The sequence below is a fragment of the Solanum dulcamara genome, chromosome 2 (assembly GCF_947179165.1).
Source record: "Solanum dulcamara chromosome 2, daSolDulc1.2, whole genome shotgun sequence".
NCBI lineage: Eukaryota > Viridiplantae > Streptophyta > Magnoliopsida > Solanales > Solanaceae > Solanum > Solanum dulcamara.
The window spans coordinates 69360327-69376896 of record NC_077238.1 but is presented as its reverse complement, the minus strand read 5'-3'; the positions used below and the strand labels follow the sequence as shown (position 1 = coordinate 69376896).

At 33.1% G+C, this 16570-nt stretch overlaps 1 protein-coding gene and 1 non-coding gene across 3 annotated transcripts; one reads left to right on the top strand and one right to left on the bottom strand.

The window, feature by feature from the left end:
• Positions 1–3041: 3041 nt before the first annotated feature.
• Positions 3042–3127, top strand: TRNAY-GUA (transfer RNA tyrosine (anticodon GUA)). The gene is given in 2 exon segments: positions 3042–3078; positions 3092–3127. It is a non-coding gene; the product is annotated as a tRNA-Tyr (tRNA).
• A 1553-nt stretch (positions 3128–4680) lies between these two features.
• On the bottom strand, positions 4681–10873 carry LOC129880655 (AT-rich interactive domain-containing protein 1-like). 2 transcript variants are annotated; one of them, XM_055954783.1, is made up of 3 exons: positions 10822–10873; positions 9632–10629; positions 4681–5911 (listed from the first exon to the last, which is right to left on the bottom strand). In XM_055954783.1, the coding sequence occupies exons 1-3, from the start codon at positions 10850–10852 to the stop codon at positions 5072–5074; spliced, it is 1869 nt and encodes a 622-aa protein (XP_055810758.1). In that variant the 5' UTR covers positions 10853–10873; the 3' UTR covers positions 4681–5071. The 2 variants fall into 2 exon arrangements, with proteins under 2 accessions (XP_055810758.1, XP_055810757.1); XM_055954782.1 differs by having other exon boundaries at positions 4681–5920; positions 10822–10871.
• Positions 10874–16570: the final 5697 nt, after the last annotated feature.

The following is a 16570-nucleotide window of genomic DNA, read 5'->3' as shown; positions in this document are numbered from 1 at the left end:
CTTATTTTCTGTTTTTCTCTTGAAAATTTACTATAAAAAATTATTTTTCTCATTAGCCATAGCAAAAAAAGTGTTTTTGATAAGAAAAAAATGATGGAGAAGAAATGTTGGGTGGCGCGAAGGAGAAGGGTAGGGGTGAAAAAAATTGACTTTATTTTGACTCAAACGCGCCTTATTTATTTTGTATTTAATTTTATTTCCACGTCAGCTTTGAGGGTTGAAATAAATTTACTTTTAGGTAATTCAGGTGTGTAATAGGTCATCACAATAGTTTAAGCGTGTAACTGACTTTTCATGATAAATGTATAATAGGTCATCACAATAGTTTAAGCGTGTAACTGATTTTTCGTGATAAATTCGGGGGTGAATTTATGCCTTTTTCCTTTGTTAGAGGAACACATTATCTTTCAACGCCATTATTCTTGAGCAATTTGGAGTCAGGCCTTCGTTTCACACTATTATGAAACTAACGGTCAAATCAGATTCAATTATCAATTGACCTTGTCAAAATAGGATTGACATTCGATTCCAAAGGAACTAGAGTTGCATCTCTTTTTCATTCAAGATTTCCACGCCCCTTGAGACCCCTGAAAAATAGGCAAATTCCTTTTCTTAGGAACATCGCAACAATTGTTCGGCTATGTACTTTCCGTCTGCTTATCTCACACTCTCAAAAAGACGATTGACTCTTCCACTGCTACATGAGCCATGCATCCACTATTTTTTTATTCTTCTTTTATATAAGTGAATAAATCTTTGTAATTCAATCGATTCGATTCATCACTACACAAAAGTATCCATTTCTACCAAATTGCTGCCTATATAATATAGGAATTGAACTTTTTCTATTAAGATGTTCTTTAGTTTATATGAAATTATATTTCTCCATGCTCTCTCTCTTCTTTCTTTGTTTTGCAAGATCTATATACTCACTTGGATACTATGCCAAGACAAGTTAAAGGACTTTTCATCAACATGGATAGAGATGGCAATATATATATTTCCTTCATTCTGGAATCAAAAAGAGAAGACAAAATGCGTTATTACCATATTATGATATCTTTTTGGTTCTCTAAGCATTTTGAGAAGGTTAGGAATTAGGATATACGTACCCTTCTTCTACAAATTGTATCTTTGAATATCAATCGTAATAAAACCGTATAGGATGTGGTTTGTTCAATTTCTTTTAATCAAAAGTTTTTCTCCAACTACAAAGAATTCCTTCATCCATGCTTATCTCACACTCCCAAAAAGACGATTGACTCTTCCACTGCTACATGAGCCATGCATCCACTATTTTTTTATTCTTCTTTTATATAAGTGAATATATCTTTGTAATTCAATCGATTCGATTCATCACTACGCAAAAGTATCCATGCTATAATAGTAGCTATATATTGATTCATGTTGTATAGTTAGAATTAAGTTGATCTAGCCTCTAGAGATAATCTTAACCTAGTGTAATATTATTCATTTTAGGTCAAGTTTGTATGGTCCATGTTATTTTTATACTCGTCTCTCTGAACCATTGATATTGATACCAATTATTAAGTTAAAACAACTCAAAGATACTCTTAACATGGAGTGATATTGTTTGTTTTTGGCCTTGCTTGCATAATCTTTAATTTCTTGAAAGACCTCACACCATTGAAGGTATCCCCTATTAAAAAATCACTATTTTTCCACTGAAATTTTCCTCCGAAAATTAAAATGTTCAATTATTATTCCCACAGATATTTTGATTAAATCGGTGGAAATGAAAAAAATAAAATAATGTTTTCATATGAAAATATGAGGAACTTTTTCATTATTTCGACGAGAATCTGTTTTCCACCATGCATTTCCTCAGATTTGATTCGCTCGAAAATTATGAGTGGAAAAATCATAATATATAACACAAATTTCTCACTGATTGAAGGTAAAAAAATAATAATTATTTCTAGTATTGATCAAAATACCTTATAATTAACTTACATTTACTTTTAACTATCAATATGAGACTTTGTTTACACACCCCCAACATTTTGCTTCCTTAAAATATTGTTTTGTAACCTAGCTAAAGTGCTAAACATCTTGTTCTATATTAGTCTTTATTCCCTTTGGGTACTTCCAATCCCTTGGACTGAAAAAGAAATATTTCATGGACAAACAAATTAAACCAAAAAAAAAGAAAAGAAAAAGAAAAAAGATAAAACTATATTACCTTTGGATTAATATAATAACATCGTCAATACTTCACTTTCCTTAATTCCCTATATCTATTAAAAAAAAGTAAAAGAAATATACAAACAAAAACATGTGGATAAATTTTCCCTTATTTTCCTTGTCTAATTATCACGGTTCAAAATGGGATGAAATGTAATTGTACCGAACAAACTAATTTTATTTAGCGTTTGATCATGAAATTATTTTACCTTTTTCAAAGTTAAACTTCGAAAAACATGTTTGATCATAAAATTTCGAAATTCAATTTGAAGTTGATCAATTTCAGAATTTTCAAGAATTTGTAAAACAACAAAATGGTGTTCTCACTCCAAATTACTCACGAAATATAAAAACAACTCCAATTTATATTTACGGCGAAATATAACTCCTATTTTCAAATATAGTTTTTCACTTTAAAAATAAAAATTAGTTTTTAAAAATTTCACAACGAAACATGTGTAAACGCTTAGTGTTTACTTACTTGGTATCCATGTACCATAATTCAATAACTTAACAACGATGTTAAACATGCATGCCACTAAGAATGGAGGTTGCAACTATTTCTAAGATCTTAAATAAATAAGTAAATCACTTAAACTTAAAAAGTGCAATTTGATTATGATTTACATTATTAATTAATGGATATTTCAATTTCTTGATTACGAGGTACTGGCAAACTGGGGTATATTTTAGAGTAAAACAATGATTGGTACTTTTTTTTTTCTTTTCGAAATGACTATTTGCAATATATAATAATTACATTACAAGGTAATTAATGTATATAATCTTTTATTCCAGATAATCCATTTAATTTAATATAAGTTGGTTGTCACAATCCGACCTTAGCTCAGTTGGTAGAGCGGAGGACTGTAGTGTGTTTGCTGAAATCCTTAGGTCGCTGGTTCGAATCCGGCAGGTCGGAATTTGTTTTTCCCTTTTTAGCCTTTAGTTTGTCTTGTATCTATTTCGATGGATAATTTAAGATTGTTCCAATTAGGAATTTTCAATTTCAATTTTGAAAAAAAAAATAAATTGATGTTTTTCATTCGTTCATTAGATAGTTGAGTTAACCACATAGATTTGTCATATTCTTTAATTATAGCAAGAATACTTAATAGATTTTCTTGAATGACATACTAGTGTAAGATATGAATTACAATGAGGAATATCCTTCACTAATCCCCTAGATATTTGGGTTCTAATTTAGAGGTGGAGTCAGAATTTGAAGTTTGATCAGCCAACAAACGACAAAAGGATTTTGGGCTGGGGTTTGTTGAACAGGGATTGAGCCAACTTGTGGTCAGGAGGTTCGACCCCTTTGGTATAAAATTATAGTATTTATACATGATTAAAATGTGGAAACCCTTATTCCTGTATTTACTTTTTCAGATTTTGAACCCAATCGTGCACGCTATTCTGCAGTCACGTAGGAGGTTTTGGTTCTGTGTTGGGCACAAATCATAATGACTCTCTTGTACTGCAATCGCGCTAAAGCATGTGTAAGTTTAAGAATGAACATATTCGAGATTTTTTAGTTCATTTCACTATTGTTGAGATTTGGGAAGTCACGAAAGCTTGGATCTAAGTATGATATTCGACTAAGTGATTTCTTTGATTTTTTTTTAGTGATGGTAGTGTCAGGGTCAGCTTTTGCACACCTCAATTAATTCCACGAGATATCTATCACGCTTCTGACCGAGACAAGTTAAAACTTTAACTTTGATGAGGAAAGTTTCCCCCAGTTGCATATTAATTGGGATATACTATGTACATGAGAATAACATACGTATAGGTAAGGTGACAAGAGCTTTAATTTTAGCATCGGGTGAGATGTTAGTGTATTTAGCTTATTTTTCCATGATTCTTCATTGTTACTTAATTAGTTGAGTAAAGCATTCTCAACTAAAGAAAAGCGCTCGTCACCTTACCTATATGTATGTTATTCTCATGTACATAGTATATCACAATTAACACGCAACTGAGAGAAATTTCCTCATCAAAATTAAAAGTTTTACGGCTTAGTGAGTGTTATTACCCTTTCAGATTTTTCATGTATTTCTAATTATATGATTTATATTGTTTCTGTCATGCACTGTATATATCTTAAATGACTCTTAACTTGTGCATTTGACTAATTGAGTCTTATCTATGCATATATCAACTTCATATACTGTATTTGTGCATAAATTACTCTATGTGATTCTGGTTGATTTACTTTGTACTATCATTCCTTATTATTTGTTTAGGTTATTAACTTCACAAGTTGAAACAGTAGGTCTTTTGAAATCAACCCTCATCACAACTTAAAAAGTTCTCATTTTACCCTTTAAGAAGCTCTCTGTGATCATCTTGATATGTTTGCTTTGCCCAGAAAGGCTCCAGCTTTGTTTTACACACAGAAATGTAACTAAATGGGCTATTCAAAGGCTTCAGATGAACACAGAAGCATAAACAAGAGAGTTGGAAAGTATAATCTCATTAAACCATGAGGATATCATATAAAGTGCAGCAGCATGTGCACATCAACTTACAAAAATGTTTTGATGTTGTGAGAGACTCCGTTCCTTGTAATCTTGTTCCTCCGTAATTTTGAATACTTCACTAGTTCAAGAACTTGGAAGCATAAAAGGCAACATTCATACACATGTTAGTGATCAAAACGACGAGAAGTTGTGCAGGCTAAGACACAGAGAAAAACCGATATCCTTGAAACTCCATTCAAACCCCAAAATTCACTGACCCAAAAGATTGTACAATTCCAAGATGGGATAATGTCTCTCCAGTTGTAAAAGAAATAACTTGCTGAAGAGCAAAAGCACAAGAAAACTCCGGCAATTTACAGTTCTGGGAAATGCCATGACAGCAATCAAGATTCATGTACTACCTCCGATCCGGATGTGCTTTTCCTTGGGGAACGAAAGATGGATAACTTAGCATCCCGCCCAAAACAATCAAATCTAGGTCCATATTCTGATTCATCATCATCACTGTCAACATTACTTGCATTAGTCCTATTCTGGTTGCCTCTGCGACGTAGAAGGAAGACATTAAAGTAGTAGCTTACTAAAGACTCCCTGCTTTTGTTTGGAAAGAACTTAAAAATCTCATTCCAGAAACTCTTCTCCTCAGACAAAGGGTTCGACTTCACTATATCCTGAAATTTCCGTTCTTCTTCTCTTGACCAAGAAAGTGCAACTTCTTCACCCATAGAGTCAAATTTCCACTGACAATAGGCTGATCCCAAATCAATCTTAAGTTTCCTCCTTTTCTCAGATAGATGAAACTTGACACAGTCATAAGAACCTCGAGATTTGCAGCCACAGATATCTTGCCTTCCTTTCCCAATAGGACCTCTGTCAATTAAGGTTCTTTTTTTTCCTCGTTTGTCTAGTGGCCAGATTCCAGTGCCCAACCATTTAGAGTCACTTTCATATATCTCCTCAATCCATTCGGGAATATCTGCTTGAAACTGTGGCCCAACAGGTATTCTCTTTCTGCGCTGCTTCCACCAAAAAACAATTGCCGACTCTGCAGAAGAGTCGGTTGGTCCATCGAGCTGATCCTCTTCATTATGAGAACTTGAAGGTGACACAGAAAACTGCAGTGCATGCCTCTTTTTAAGATGATCTTTTGCAGATAAGACTCGCTGGCTGCATCTTAATCTTCCAGAACCAGAACTTTCATCATACATAGATGGATGCATCTTCTGTTTTATCTAAAAGGCAAAACAAATTCTAAATTAAGCCAATCATGGACCAATTTGTGATCTTACATAAATTTTGGATGGTCACATAAACATGATCTGCTAGATAAGCCTAAATGCTAGGATAAAAATAGAAGCTAAAGGGCAAATGATACAACGCTCTTACTGCAACTCTGTGCGATTGGGGAAGTTTTACATTCAGTAATAAAAATGCTCATAAACCAAGGGATGCTATCTCGGTTGCTAATAAAGTTATACAATTAAACGTGATCTAAGAGGCATGCAAGTGCAGATCCTATTATTCAGTATTTCATTATCAAGAACACCAATTCCAGCCACCAATTATTATTTACTATACGAGAAAGCCTTTCAACTGTACTCTCTTCAAATTCTACTAATTCAGCCACCAATTCCAACCGAATGATACAATACTATTTGGAAAATTGACTTAAATCTTCCATTTCTCTTCCCCTCAGTGCAAAACTTACAGTCCATTTCACCCTGTCAATCGGGAGAAATGATGATGATGATAATAACAATAATAATGTGTGGTATAGTGATCAATGAAGTGGGTTGAAAAATGGCGGGAGGTCGAAGATACCCTGTGAAATTAGTCAAAGTGCGTGCAAGCTAGCTCAGATCCCACAATTGTGAAAATTACAATAATAATAATTTGTCAAATTCAGAGGTATATAACAGTAGGTAGAATATGATTCCCAGTTCATTCAATAGATGCCAAAATCATTTTACTTTGGTGCTCTCTATTTAAACTCAGGCGTTTATCCAATTGGCAGGTTTCATAGTTACACCATTTAACTTTTCTTCAAATATATAGCTATCACTACCTAATTAAGTATGACCGATGAAGAAACTCATCAATCTGTACCTATATGAAAAATGGCAAGTATATCATATATACTACTCCCTCCAATCCATAATATGTGATTTTAGAGAATTCGGCACACCCATTAAGAAACCACCTGTTAGCAACATTAATTAAGAGGCTATTGGACTAAACTACCTTTTATCTCTTTTCAATATTAATTAAGAAGTGAAGACCTTTTAATTTGTTCATATATCATCATTTATTACACTAGAGTAAATTTGGAGAGAAAATTAATACCTTTTTTGGCTTTCCAGAGCACTTCATAATGTTTACAACAACTTTATCAGAAATAGAAGTGACACTCTTTTCATTTTGAATAATTCAAAAATGTCAGAAACCATTCCACTATGAACACTCTATACAATTTTCTCTCACTAATACCCATATAATACAAGTAAAATAGAATCTTATACTTTGTGGTCAGTCAAAAAAAAAACATTTTATGTTATGTAAGAGTATAATTAGCAGTTACATACCAGTCTCATGCTGACAACATAATCATAAGCTTTCAGTTGAAAATCCTTAAATTCCTCCTAATAAACTTGGGACTTGGTGTGGCTAGGGTTTCCAACTATTGATTGCGTATTTGCAAGGTCACCTTGAAGGTAAATAACCCATTTTTCATTCAATTTGCATTTCTAAGCTTGAAATGTTGCATTTCTTATCATGTTAATGTTCAAAAAAAAAGTGTTGCATTTCTTATCATGTCTTAATGGGATAAAGTAATACCACATAAAAATGGCATAAACCCAAATAAGATTAATGGCGATAATTAAAATTACAAGAGACCAAGACAAGTATGCTTCATATGTGAGTCACTAGGAGTTTTCTCTAGTCTATATTAATAGTTAAAGCTAATAATAACCCAGTTTTAGTAGCCCATCTGAATAAATATTACTTCCTATGATTCATCAAACTCCTATTTCATTTCCTGCTGGGACAATGAATAATCTTTGACATTTTCTACAAAGATCTAACAATCGGAGGTTGTATGGCGCAGAGTGTTGACCAGTCAAGAACTCTCATAGTCAAAAGATGAAAGTAGTGGCAGAGATGAGGATGTTGCAATGGGTGTGTGGGTATACCACTTGAGATAGAATTAAAAATGAGGATATCCGAGACAAGGTGAAGGTGACTTCGGAGGATAACATGCAGGAAGCGAGGTTGAGATGGTTCGAGCATATGACGAGGAGATGCATGGATGCTCCAGAGCGGAGGTGTGAGAGGTTGGTCATGGATGGACTCAAGAGAGGTAGAGGCAGACCAAAAAAATATTGGGTAGAGGTGATTAGACAGGAGATGACGCAGTTGTAACTTACCAAGGACATGACCTTAGATAGGAAGGTGTGGATGACACGAATTAGGGTAGAAAGTTAGTATGTAGGAGTGTGTCACTACTAGTAGGTAGGAGTCTTGTGCCCTTACTAGTAGTAGTAGGATTACTCTTGTAGTTTCTTGTTCTTCGATTTTTGTGACTATCTATTATTTTGTGCAGTTTGTTTATAGTAGTATTTTGTTATAGTACTGTATGTTACTATCTATTGTTTCTATTGTACTTTCATTATGTCTTTTCATAGATTGTCTTTGTCCTGAGCCGGGGGTCTATTGGAAACAACCTCTCTACATCACCTCTGAGGTAAAGGTAAGATCTGTCGTACACACTACTTACCCCCGACTCCACTGTATGGGACTACATTGGGTATGTTGTTGTTGTTGTATCTAACAATCGAATGTTGGTAGCCTCTCAAATTTTCATTATTGTATCTAACAATCGGATGTTGGTAGCCTCTCAAATTTTCATTATTATATCTAACAATCGGATGTTGGTAGCCTCTCAAATTTTCATACTTTCACCCTTCAGCAATTATGTCTAGACCATCTTTACCCAAGTTGAAGCACATATGTCCTGCGTTTTCTTCTCTTTAGCATGTCTATTTAACAACCTACCACAATTAGGAAGAGTCGAAGTTGTAACATATCTCTATGCCAAATTATTACTCCATTTGACAGAATACCATGGCTCCTATCCTTAACATTATTTTGACCTGTCATGGCTTTCCAAGAAATGTGTTATCTCATCAACTTATGAAATACACTTTGTTATAGCCTCATTAGAGGATTTCATCCTACTATAAACACAATGAAACAGCTGCCCCTATTGACCTACATATAGAACCTGCACATTGCACTCATAATGCCTCCGAATGCAACTTTAATTGTGCCTTTCTTGGTCAACTTCATAATTAACTATCAAGAAAATAATAGCAACGTAATTTGACATATTGGGTGAAGATATGGCCCTTAGATCTAACTCAACCCAAAAGAATACCAATGATATAAAATTTCAATATGTAAGGTCTGTGAGAAGTCTCATAAAAGGCAGTGTAATAAAGCATCAATACACATTCATACCTAGTTCATGAAGGAAGAATTGTGCAGGACCATACAAGGAGACCACAACTCATTCCCTCAACCAATATGGGACATTCCCTCACACACTTAGGATTCAAATGAAGTCTAAATTACAGGGACTGGCTCAATAGGTCTGGCTTAGATACCATGTGAAGCTATGGCCATTGAGCCTAACTCAATCCCAAAAGCTAGCTCATGAGGAGAGCATTGCCCAAGACTACATGAGGAGAGTACAAACTCATACCCTCAACCAATGTGGAACTTAACAAAAGTTAAAAGACCAATCTTTGATCTTCTAGAACAAATTCAAAGCATATGTGTTACAGTTGAAAGATATGGATGAAAATGTCACACAAAATCCATCAAACCACCACCACCACACACATATGTGCATCAAAATGATCAATGAGTTGAAACTGAAGTACCTGCCATATTGAGTATTGAGCACATGGATCCACATCCCTTTTCAAAAGCATTTCATCTCGCAGCAGCAAAACCTGCTTCCAAATCACTTCAGTCCCATAATCCTTCCACTTAGACCTTTCTGGCAAAGTACCAATGGCAAGATCACAAGGATTTTTCGCAACTTCACTAACCCACTTCACCAAATCCAGGTAAGATTCTCGCTTCCTCTTCCTACTAATGCAATCTTCCTCAACCACACTGGACTTCGTTAACGAGTCATCTGTTCCATGCAGAACACTAACACTTTCCCTTCCATTGACAAACTTCAAATGCTCTTCCTCACTTGTTTCATCAATATCCTTTACAGTAATCGCATTGCTGTCTAAATTACTTTGACCATCAAATTTCTCAGCACTTTCATTCAACCCATCAAAATCCCGAGCCTCATTACCATCTGTGGTATCAAAACCTTTCTTCCTCAACTTACAATTTGCATTTTCACCATCTTTAGCTTTTTCATCTGAAATTTTCATTAAAATCTCCTTCAGATCCAACTCAACATCCATAGGAACTCCATCCCCACATGAACCCAAATCACATTTTCTCACCTCACTCTTTATACTACTACTATCAATGTTCTTAAGTCTCAACATCCATTTCTCCAATGCATCCAAATACTTAACATAAACCAATTTCACAGCCAACCCATAACTCAAATCGAACCCACAATCCTTACCCACTAAACCCCATAACCCATTTTCAGAAACTCTTTGATACCCCCCATTTTTCCTCACAACCAAGTAAAGCTTGAACAAATCAACTGATTTCCCATCACCCAACATTGGAGGTAATGGCCTATAACACAAACTCCCAAAAACTTCTTTGAAGAATATAGTAAGAACTTCTATGAACAACAGCTTCGCATCATCATAATCTACTTCATTCTTCACAACATTTTTTGGGTTTTCGGGTTTTCTGAAGCTCGTTAAACTTGACCCATCAACTCTTTTCAACCACCCTGTCATTGATTACCAAATTCAAAATGAAAAAATGCACAATCAAAACAAACAAAAATGCTACCAAAAAACAGAGAATTTTTGGGAAATTCTTGTAATACCCACCTTCTTCCCTCTACAGGGAGAAGGGAGAGGGGGAAATGGAGAAAATTATTTTTTCTTTTTCTATCCAAATTTTTGAACTGAAACAGTACCTTTTATTGAAAAAGAAAAAGAAAAGAACATTTTTCAAGAATTTGTGAAGAAAAAGAGAAAAGACTTGCAACTCGTAAAATGATGACAATTAAAGGGTAAACTCTCTCTCTTAGTCGATGATATCTAAGCAACTTTTATTTTTAATGAAGATATAGATGAAACTTAGTTTTTAAATACTTACTAAGATTATACTTCCTTCCTCTCGATTTATTTGTCAAATATTTTTTAATTTAATTTTTATTTTTATTTATCATTTTTTGACAAATCAAGAAATAACAGTTTTTGCTTTCCAATTATGCCATCAATTTATTACTCCTTTCATCTTATATTAGATGTACATCTTACCAAAAATAATTATCTCATATTATTGATCACTTATTAAATTAGAATAGAATTAATTAAAAAAAAATTCATTTTACCCCAACAATTAATATGGTCCTTTAAATATGAATAATTTTCAATACTAGTTATTCATATACTGTATCTATATTTGTTTCTAACTTATTTTTATGTGCATTGATATGAACAATGGGCAAAATAATAAAGTTGATCAATCTATTAATAATTTTTTAATTATCATGTAAAATGAAAAATGTATATCTAATATGGGATAAAGAAAGTAACATTGAGTTAATGTCTTTGAAAAATATAGTGAATGAATATGTTTGGGACCAGTGGCACATCCAGAATTTTCATTAAGTGGGTTCAAAATCTGAAGAGTAGACACACAAACTAATCTAAGGAGGTTCAATATCTATTATATGTACATAAAAAAATATTTTAACTATGTATATATGATATAATTTTTGGCCGAAGGGGTTGAACCCCCTGAACTCAAAGTGGCTCCGCCCAAATTTGGGACTCTATCAATTAATATGGATAAAATGACAAATTCATTATACTAATCATTATTTTTATAATAAGTGTGTAAGGTTAAAATTTGATAAATAAATCGAGACGGAGAGAGAGTAGGAGATATAGTCAAAGTTTTGGGAAGAGAAATAATTTAATTCTATTTAAATTAAGGTACAAATAAATTAAATTTTTTTTTTATTCTTTAGGAAAAGAAATTGTGCATGACTTTTCAGAAAATTGTTGTAAGACTTTTCAAAAGCTATTACCAAGAAATATGTTTGATCAACTAGCAAGGTGTTTATTTGCAGGGCATTTTATAAAGTTGCTATCAAGTTGTCGGTTTGAGCTACTTAGTTTCAAGCTTATCAAGAAAAGTGTATAATGGACATCCACAACATAGTGTATTTATAAACTTTCTTTTGAATGTTTATTACTTTTTTTGTCCATGTTGAGTAAATAGTTGAGATTTTTTTTATAATTCAAAATACAGTAGAACCTTTGTAAATCAATATTGTCGAGATCATAAAATATTATCATTTTGTAGAGGTATTATTCAATCAAAATTAATATTAATTAATTTAAAAAGTATTTTCGAGATCAATAAAGGTTAGTTTTGATTACATCAAAATCATTATATCTTACTAACTTATGTATCATATTTATTGAATTAATATAAAAAATAAATTTATTATACCTAAAGTACAGTGTATGATGTATGATTCATTGTAAATAAAAAATTATTAAATGATTCATTGTAATGTTCATTGCTTATTTATGGTAATTAATAAAGCATTGTAATGTTTATTGTATCTTAATAATCAAATATTATTCATTGTATCTATACTAAAAATATTTAATATATGATGGTGAGAGAATAATCAATGTTGATGATGAAGTTGAAGGCGATAGAATACCTTTGAAACGCATAAAAAAATACTTATCGTGTCTAGAATTCTTCACAATCTTTTGATGTAGTTCGAGAAAACAACACCGAAAATTTTTAATACAATAAAAAAAGTTAGAAGATGAGCTTCAACTAGATTAAATTTTAACAAAAATATAAAAAAAAAAACTAAAATCATAGTTCACTAATTCATCTTAGATGTTTTTGTAATTTTTAAAAATAATAATTTATAATATTAATGGGACCATATATTTATATAGGGGTCTTTCAAAAATATATTATCTTATTATCTTGTTGAAATTGATGATTTTTTTCATTGACCCAAGTCGAAATTGAAGAAAAATATTATCTTAAAGAGTTTATTAATATATCGAGTATTAATTTAGAGAGGTTCTACTGTAAGTGAATTTTTAAAAATTCAAGAGGATTATTGAGACTTTTTTTTTCATATTGACCCTTTCTTTTAATAATGCTGTTAACTACTTTACATTTTTTAATTAAACGAACAATATAGGAATAATCAAGAGAATAATATTCAAAAGTAAGATTTAATTTTAATCTTTAAATATTTTTCTTAAGGTGTCACGGCCCGATTTCTCGAGCATGATGACACCTACTACAACCACCAATAGGTAAGCCTAATTCTTAGTCCGGAGCAGACGCAACGGACTATCAAGAGGAAGACAAATAATAAGAAGCCAGAGACTTAAGACAATGAGAAGAGAGGTGTATCAATAGAAGTAAATACAAGAAAACATCCTCAAGACCTGACATCAGTCAGCATTCGAGCATCTAATCAAAATAAGAGTACAAGACTGTTACACCAACAAATATAAGTAAAGACTGTCTTCGACAACAAAGTAAAGATTAGTCCATGCCCAAAGTAGATGAAAATCAGCAACTTCGGACATCAGGAGCTCATCAAATCTCCGAATACAAGTTTCTCTGCACAAAATTCAAGTCAACGGGCGATAACCCATAATATGATCTGCAAGAAGCAAAAGTGTAGTATAAGTATCAAACGAATGGTACTCAGTAGACATAATCTGCCTACGCTCTACATATAAAGCAATTATAAACAATATGTAAACGAGGTACAACACAAGTCACCACACAAGAGATATAACATTTATAGAACAAGAAATAAGAGCAAAATAATAGAATGTATGGAGTAAGGAAACCGAGTCAAAGAACGTACCTGAAAGCGCAAGTCCAACAAGAAGTACTACAGGAGTCCATTAAACAACGACAGATTGCTGACGATCACCATTAACCACATAACAACCTAAAGACTAATCCAAATCAACCTAATAGGGAGTATAAAAAACAAGTCCAGAATAAGCCACATGATTAACTAACTACACATGCAACACAAGGTAAACACAATTATAATCAAACAATAACCAACGGGACGCTTATACTCCCAAAAGGTACAACTAATAAACACAACTCCCGGCCTCCATAAAATCTGGGGTGCCAAATAACAAATAATTATAGTGGTAATAGGAGATGCGTACAAATGCAAGTTTGTAGTAACAACTCGTAGTATCATCTATAACTATCCAAAATCTTTAACCACAAGCACCCTATAAAGGGGCCGCCTACCCAGTTAGAAAGAATAAACCCGAGGGCCACCCAACCAAACAATAAACTTCTAGGGGCACCGTCTAGCTAGCAAGAGTAACCCGGGGGCATTAGCAAGACCATCCGCATGCAAGAAAGGGCATCGACACCCTGGCTAGTAAAGTAAAAACTGAGCACATCCCAAATGCCTCTAATATCTAAAAGGAGTACGTTCCTAATGCCTCGTAATCTAAAAAATAAGTAAGTCAAGTGATCCAGGTGGTACAATTCACATTAAAATCAATTTAAAATAAAAGTCGAATAAAATAATATTTCATCATGAATGATAAACATGCCAATGCATGATCTCGGATCGTACCACAAAAACTGTAAGAATGAATAAACAATGCAATGCATGCCATCACAAGCATCCAAACAAGACACTCAAAGTCAAATAAGTATAAGGCCGATCAAACCATGCTATCAAAGTACAGAGCGCTAACCTGGAATATAATTGGTCCTCATACACGGCCTCAGGCCCAATAATATAATCATAAGCTCTAATAAGATACAATAGGCCTATCACTAACAAGCGATGGGGGTCAAGAAGAGCTTTCAAATCATATCGGTGGATGGTCGTGCTTTTGATCTCGTAAAGTATGAGTGATCCGCCAGTTTGTAGTCAACAAAAATCAACCTTTTGAGAAATTAAATAAAAAAAAACTTTAAAAAAAATAGAAAAAATGTCAGTATAAAGTGGGTAATTGTTGCTTTAATAACATTAAGAATCAGATAAATAATTGCCACGCCTCGAGAGGGTACCCTAGGCGTGATCGGCACTCAGAAATCATCTCTGACCTCCGAGAGAACCACTTGATCTCATTACTTATTCGTTCATCAGCGAAAGACTTACTATGAATACTTATGTGGATCTCCATCATCAACATCAAATGAAAGAAAGAAATTTTTAGGAGAAGTAGTTTCAAAGGAGAACTACTCCAATTATATCATTAAACTCTGTCTATGAAACTTCTAACGCTATCAGATGATGCCAATGGCATGTCCATGGCTACCTTAAAAGAAACATCACACTCAACAATAATAAAAGGATAAGGAGTTCCTCCGAATACAAGAAGGACTCACCAAATAACTGGAAAGAAATAATCTTCAATGATGCGCCTGTTGAGGATCTCTAACACCTGTATCTGCATCATAAAATGATGCAGGTCGAATGACGTCAGTACATAGAATGTACGGGTATGTAAAATGGCAGGAAAGTAAGGACAAATATCAAGAAATTCCTCTCGAGAAGACTCGGCTCAGAACTCAACATCATCTCACTATTAATATGTAATGCAAATCTAAAAATAATAATAAGCAATGCTTACTCAGTTGGGAATTTCTCTAACCGACAACCATCACTTATGAGCTAGTGATGATACAACGAAGCGATGTCGTTGCCACATCCATCTAATACCTTGCCAGAGTAAAGGACATCACCATCTTGGATCAAATCATCAAAGTCCTCTTTTTGGAACTTAAGAGGCATAACCCCTATCCTACGCTGGCTACGTAGTTCTGGAGTTTGAGTCAATTAAACTCTTACCCAACTCGGTGCTCAATACTACTCCCAAAATATGTGCTCATATTAACCTCATCATCTAGTCTCATTGGACTTTAATTTAAATCATCAAACTCATCTCACTACCTCTTCATCAATCATTATACTTCAAAAACATTATTTACATCTCATCAAAACATCTTGCTCAAAACATCACTTAATCCAAATAATCAAATTCATTTAAACTCAATTCTTTTGCTATTTCAAAACTCAATAAAATACATATATAGTATTAATTCAAATCACTCTTTTTGTCAATGATTATTAAAAGCTAACATCCTTACTCAAAACATGTGTAAAAATATTTATGAACATCAAATCAATTAGGGTTCATGGAAAAGTAGTCATGAATAATAATTCCAATAATATGAGAGATAAAAATAATAATAATCTCAATGCATAAATATATTTAACTCAATAGAAGAAGAACTAATTCATTTAAAATTCAAGATTTGGATAAACCTCAACTATAACTCAATTATAATGAATTTAAATATTGGGCGCATGGATGAACTCAATCTAATGCTATAAAAGCCTTACATACCTTAAATTCGAAGCTTTACTCCGAATTGGAACACTCTTGGATCCCTAGCCTTTTCTTCTCGACGGAGCATTTTGTGTACTATCCGGAGTATAAGAATTACCAGAATAGTATTTTTATATTACTAAAACTAAAACTATATTTGAGAATGAGTAAAAAAGTGTATAGAGAGAAGATTGCTTAAGAAAGCTTGATGAATAAAATGAGAAAATAAGGTGGGTATTTATAGGTGTGGAGGAGGGACCTAATAATAAATAAAAATAA

What these genes read in the sequence shown, in the direction of transcription:
- LOC129880655 (XM_055954782.1), bottom strand. Translation starts at nt 10,852, where the DNA reads ATGTTCTTTTCTTTTTCTTTTTCAATAAAAG. An exon ending in TTTTTCTTTTTCAATAAAAG is followed by an intron (nt 10,630 to 10,821) that starts GTACTGTTTCAG and finishes AATCAATGACAG; the next exon opens with GGTGGTTGAAAAGAGTTGAT. An exon ending in CTCAATACTCAATATGGCAG is followed by an intron (nt 5,921 to 9,631) that starts GTACTTCAGTTT and finishes TTTGCCTTTTAG; the next exon opens with ATAAAACAGAAGATGCATCC.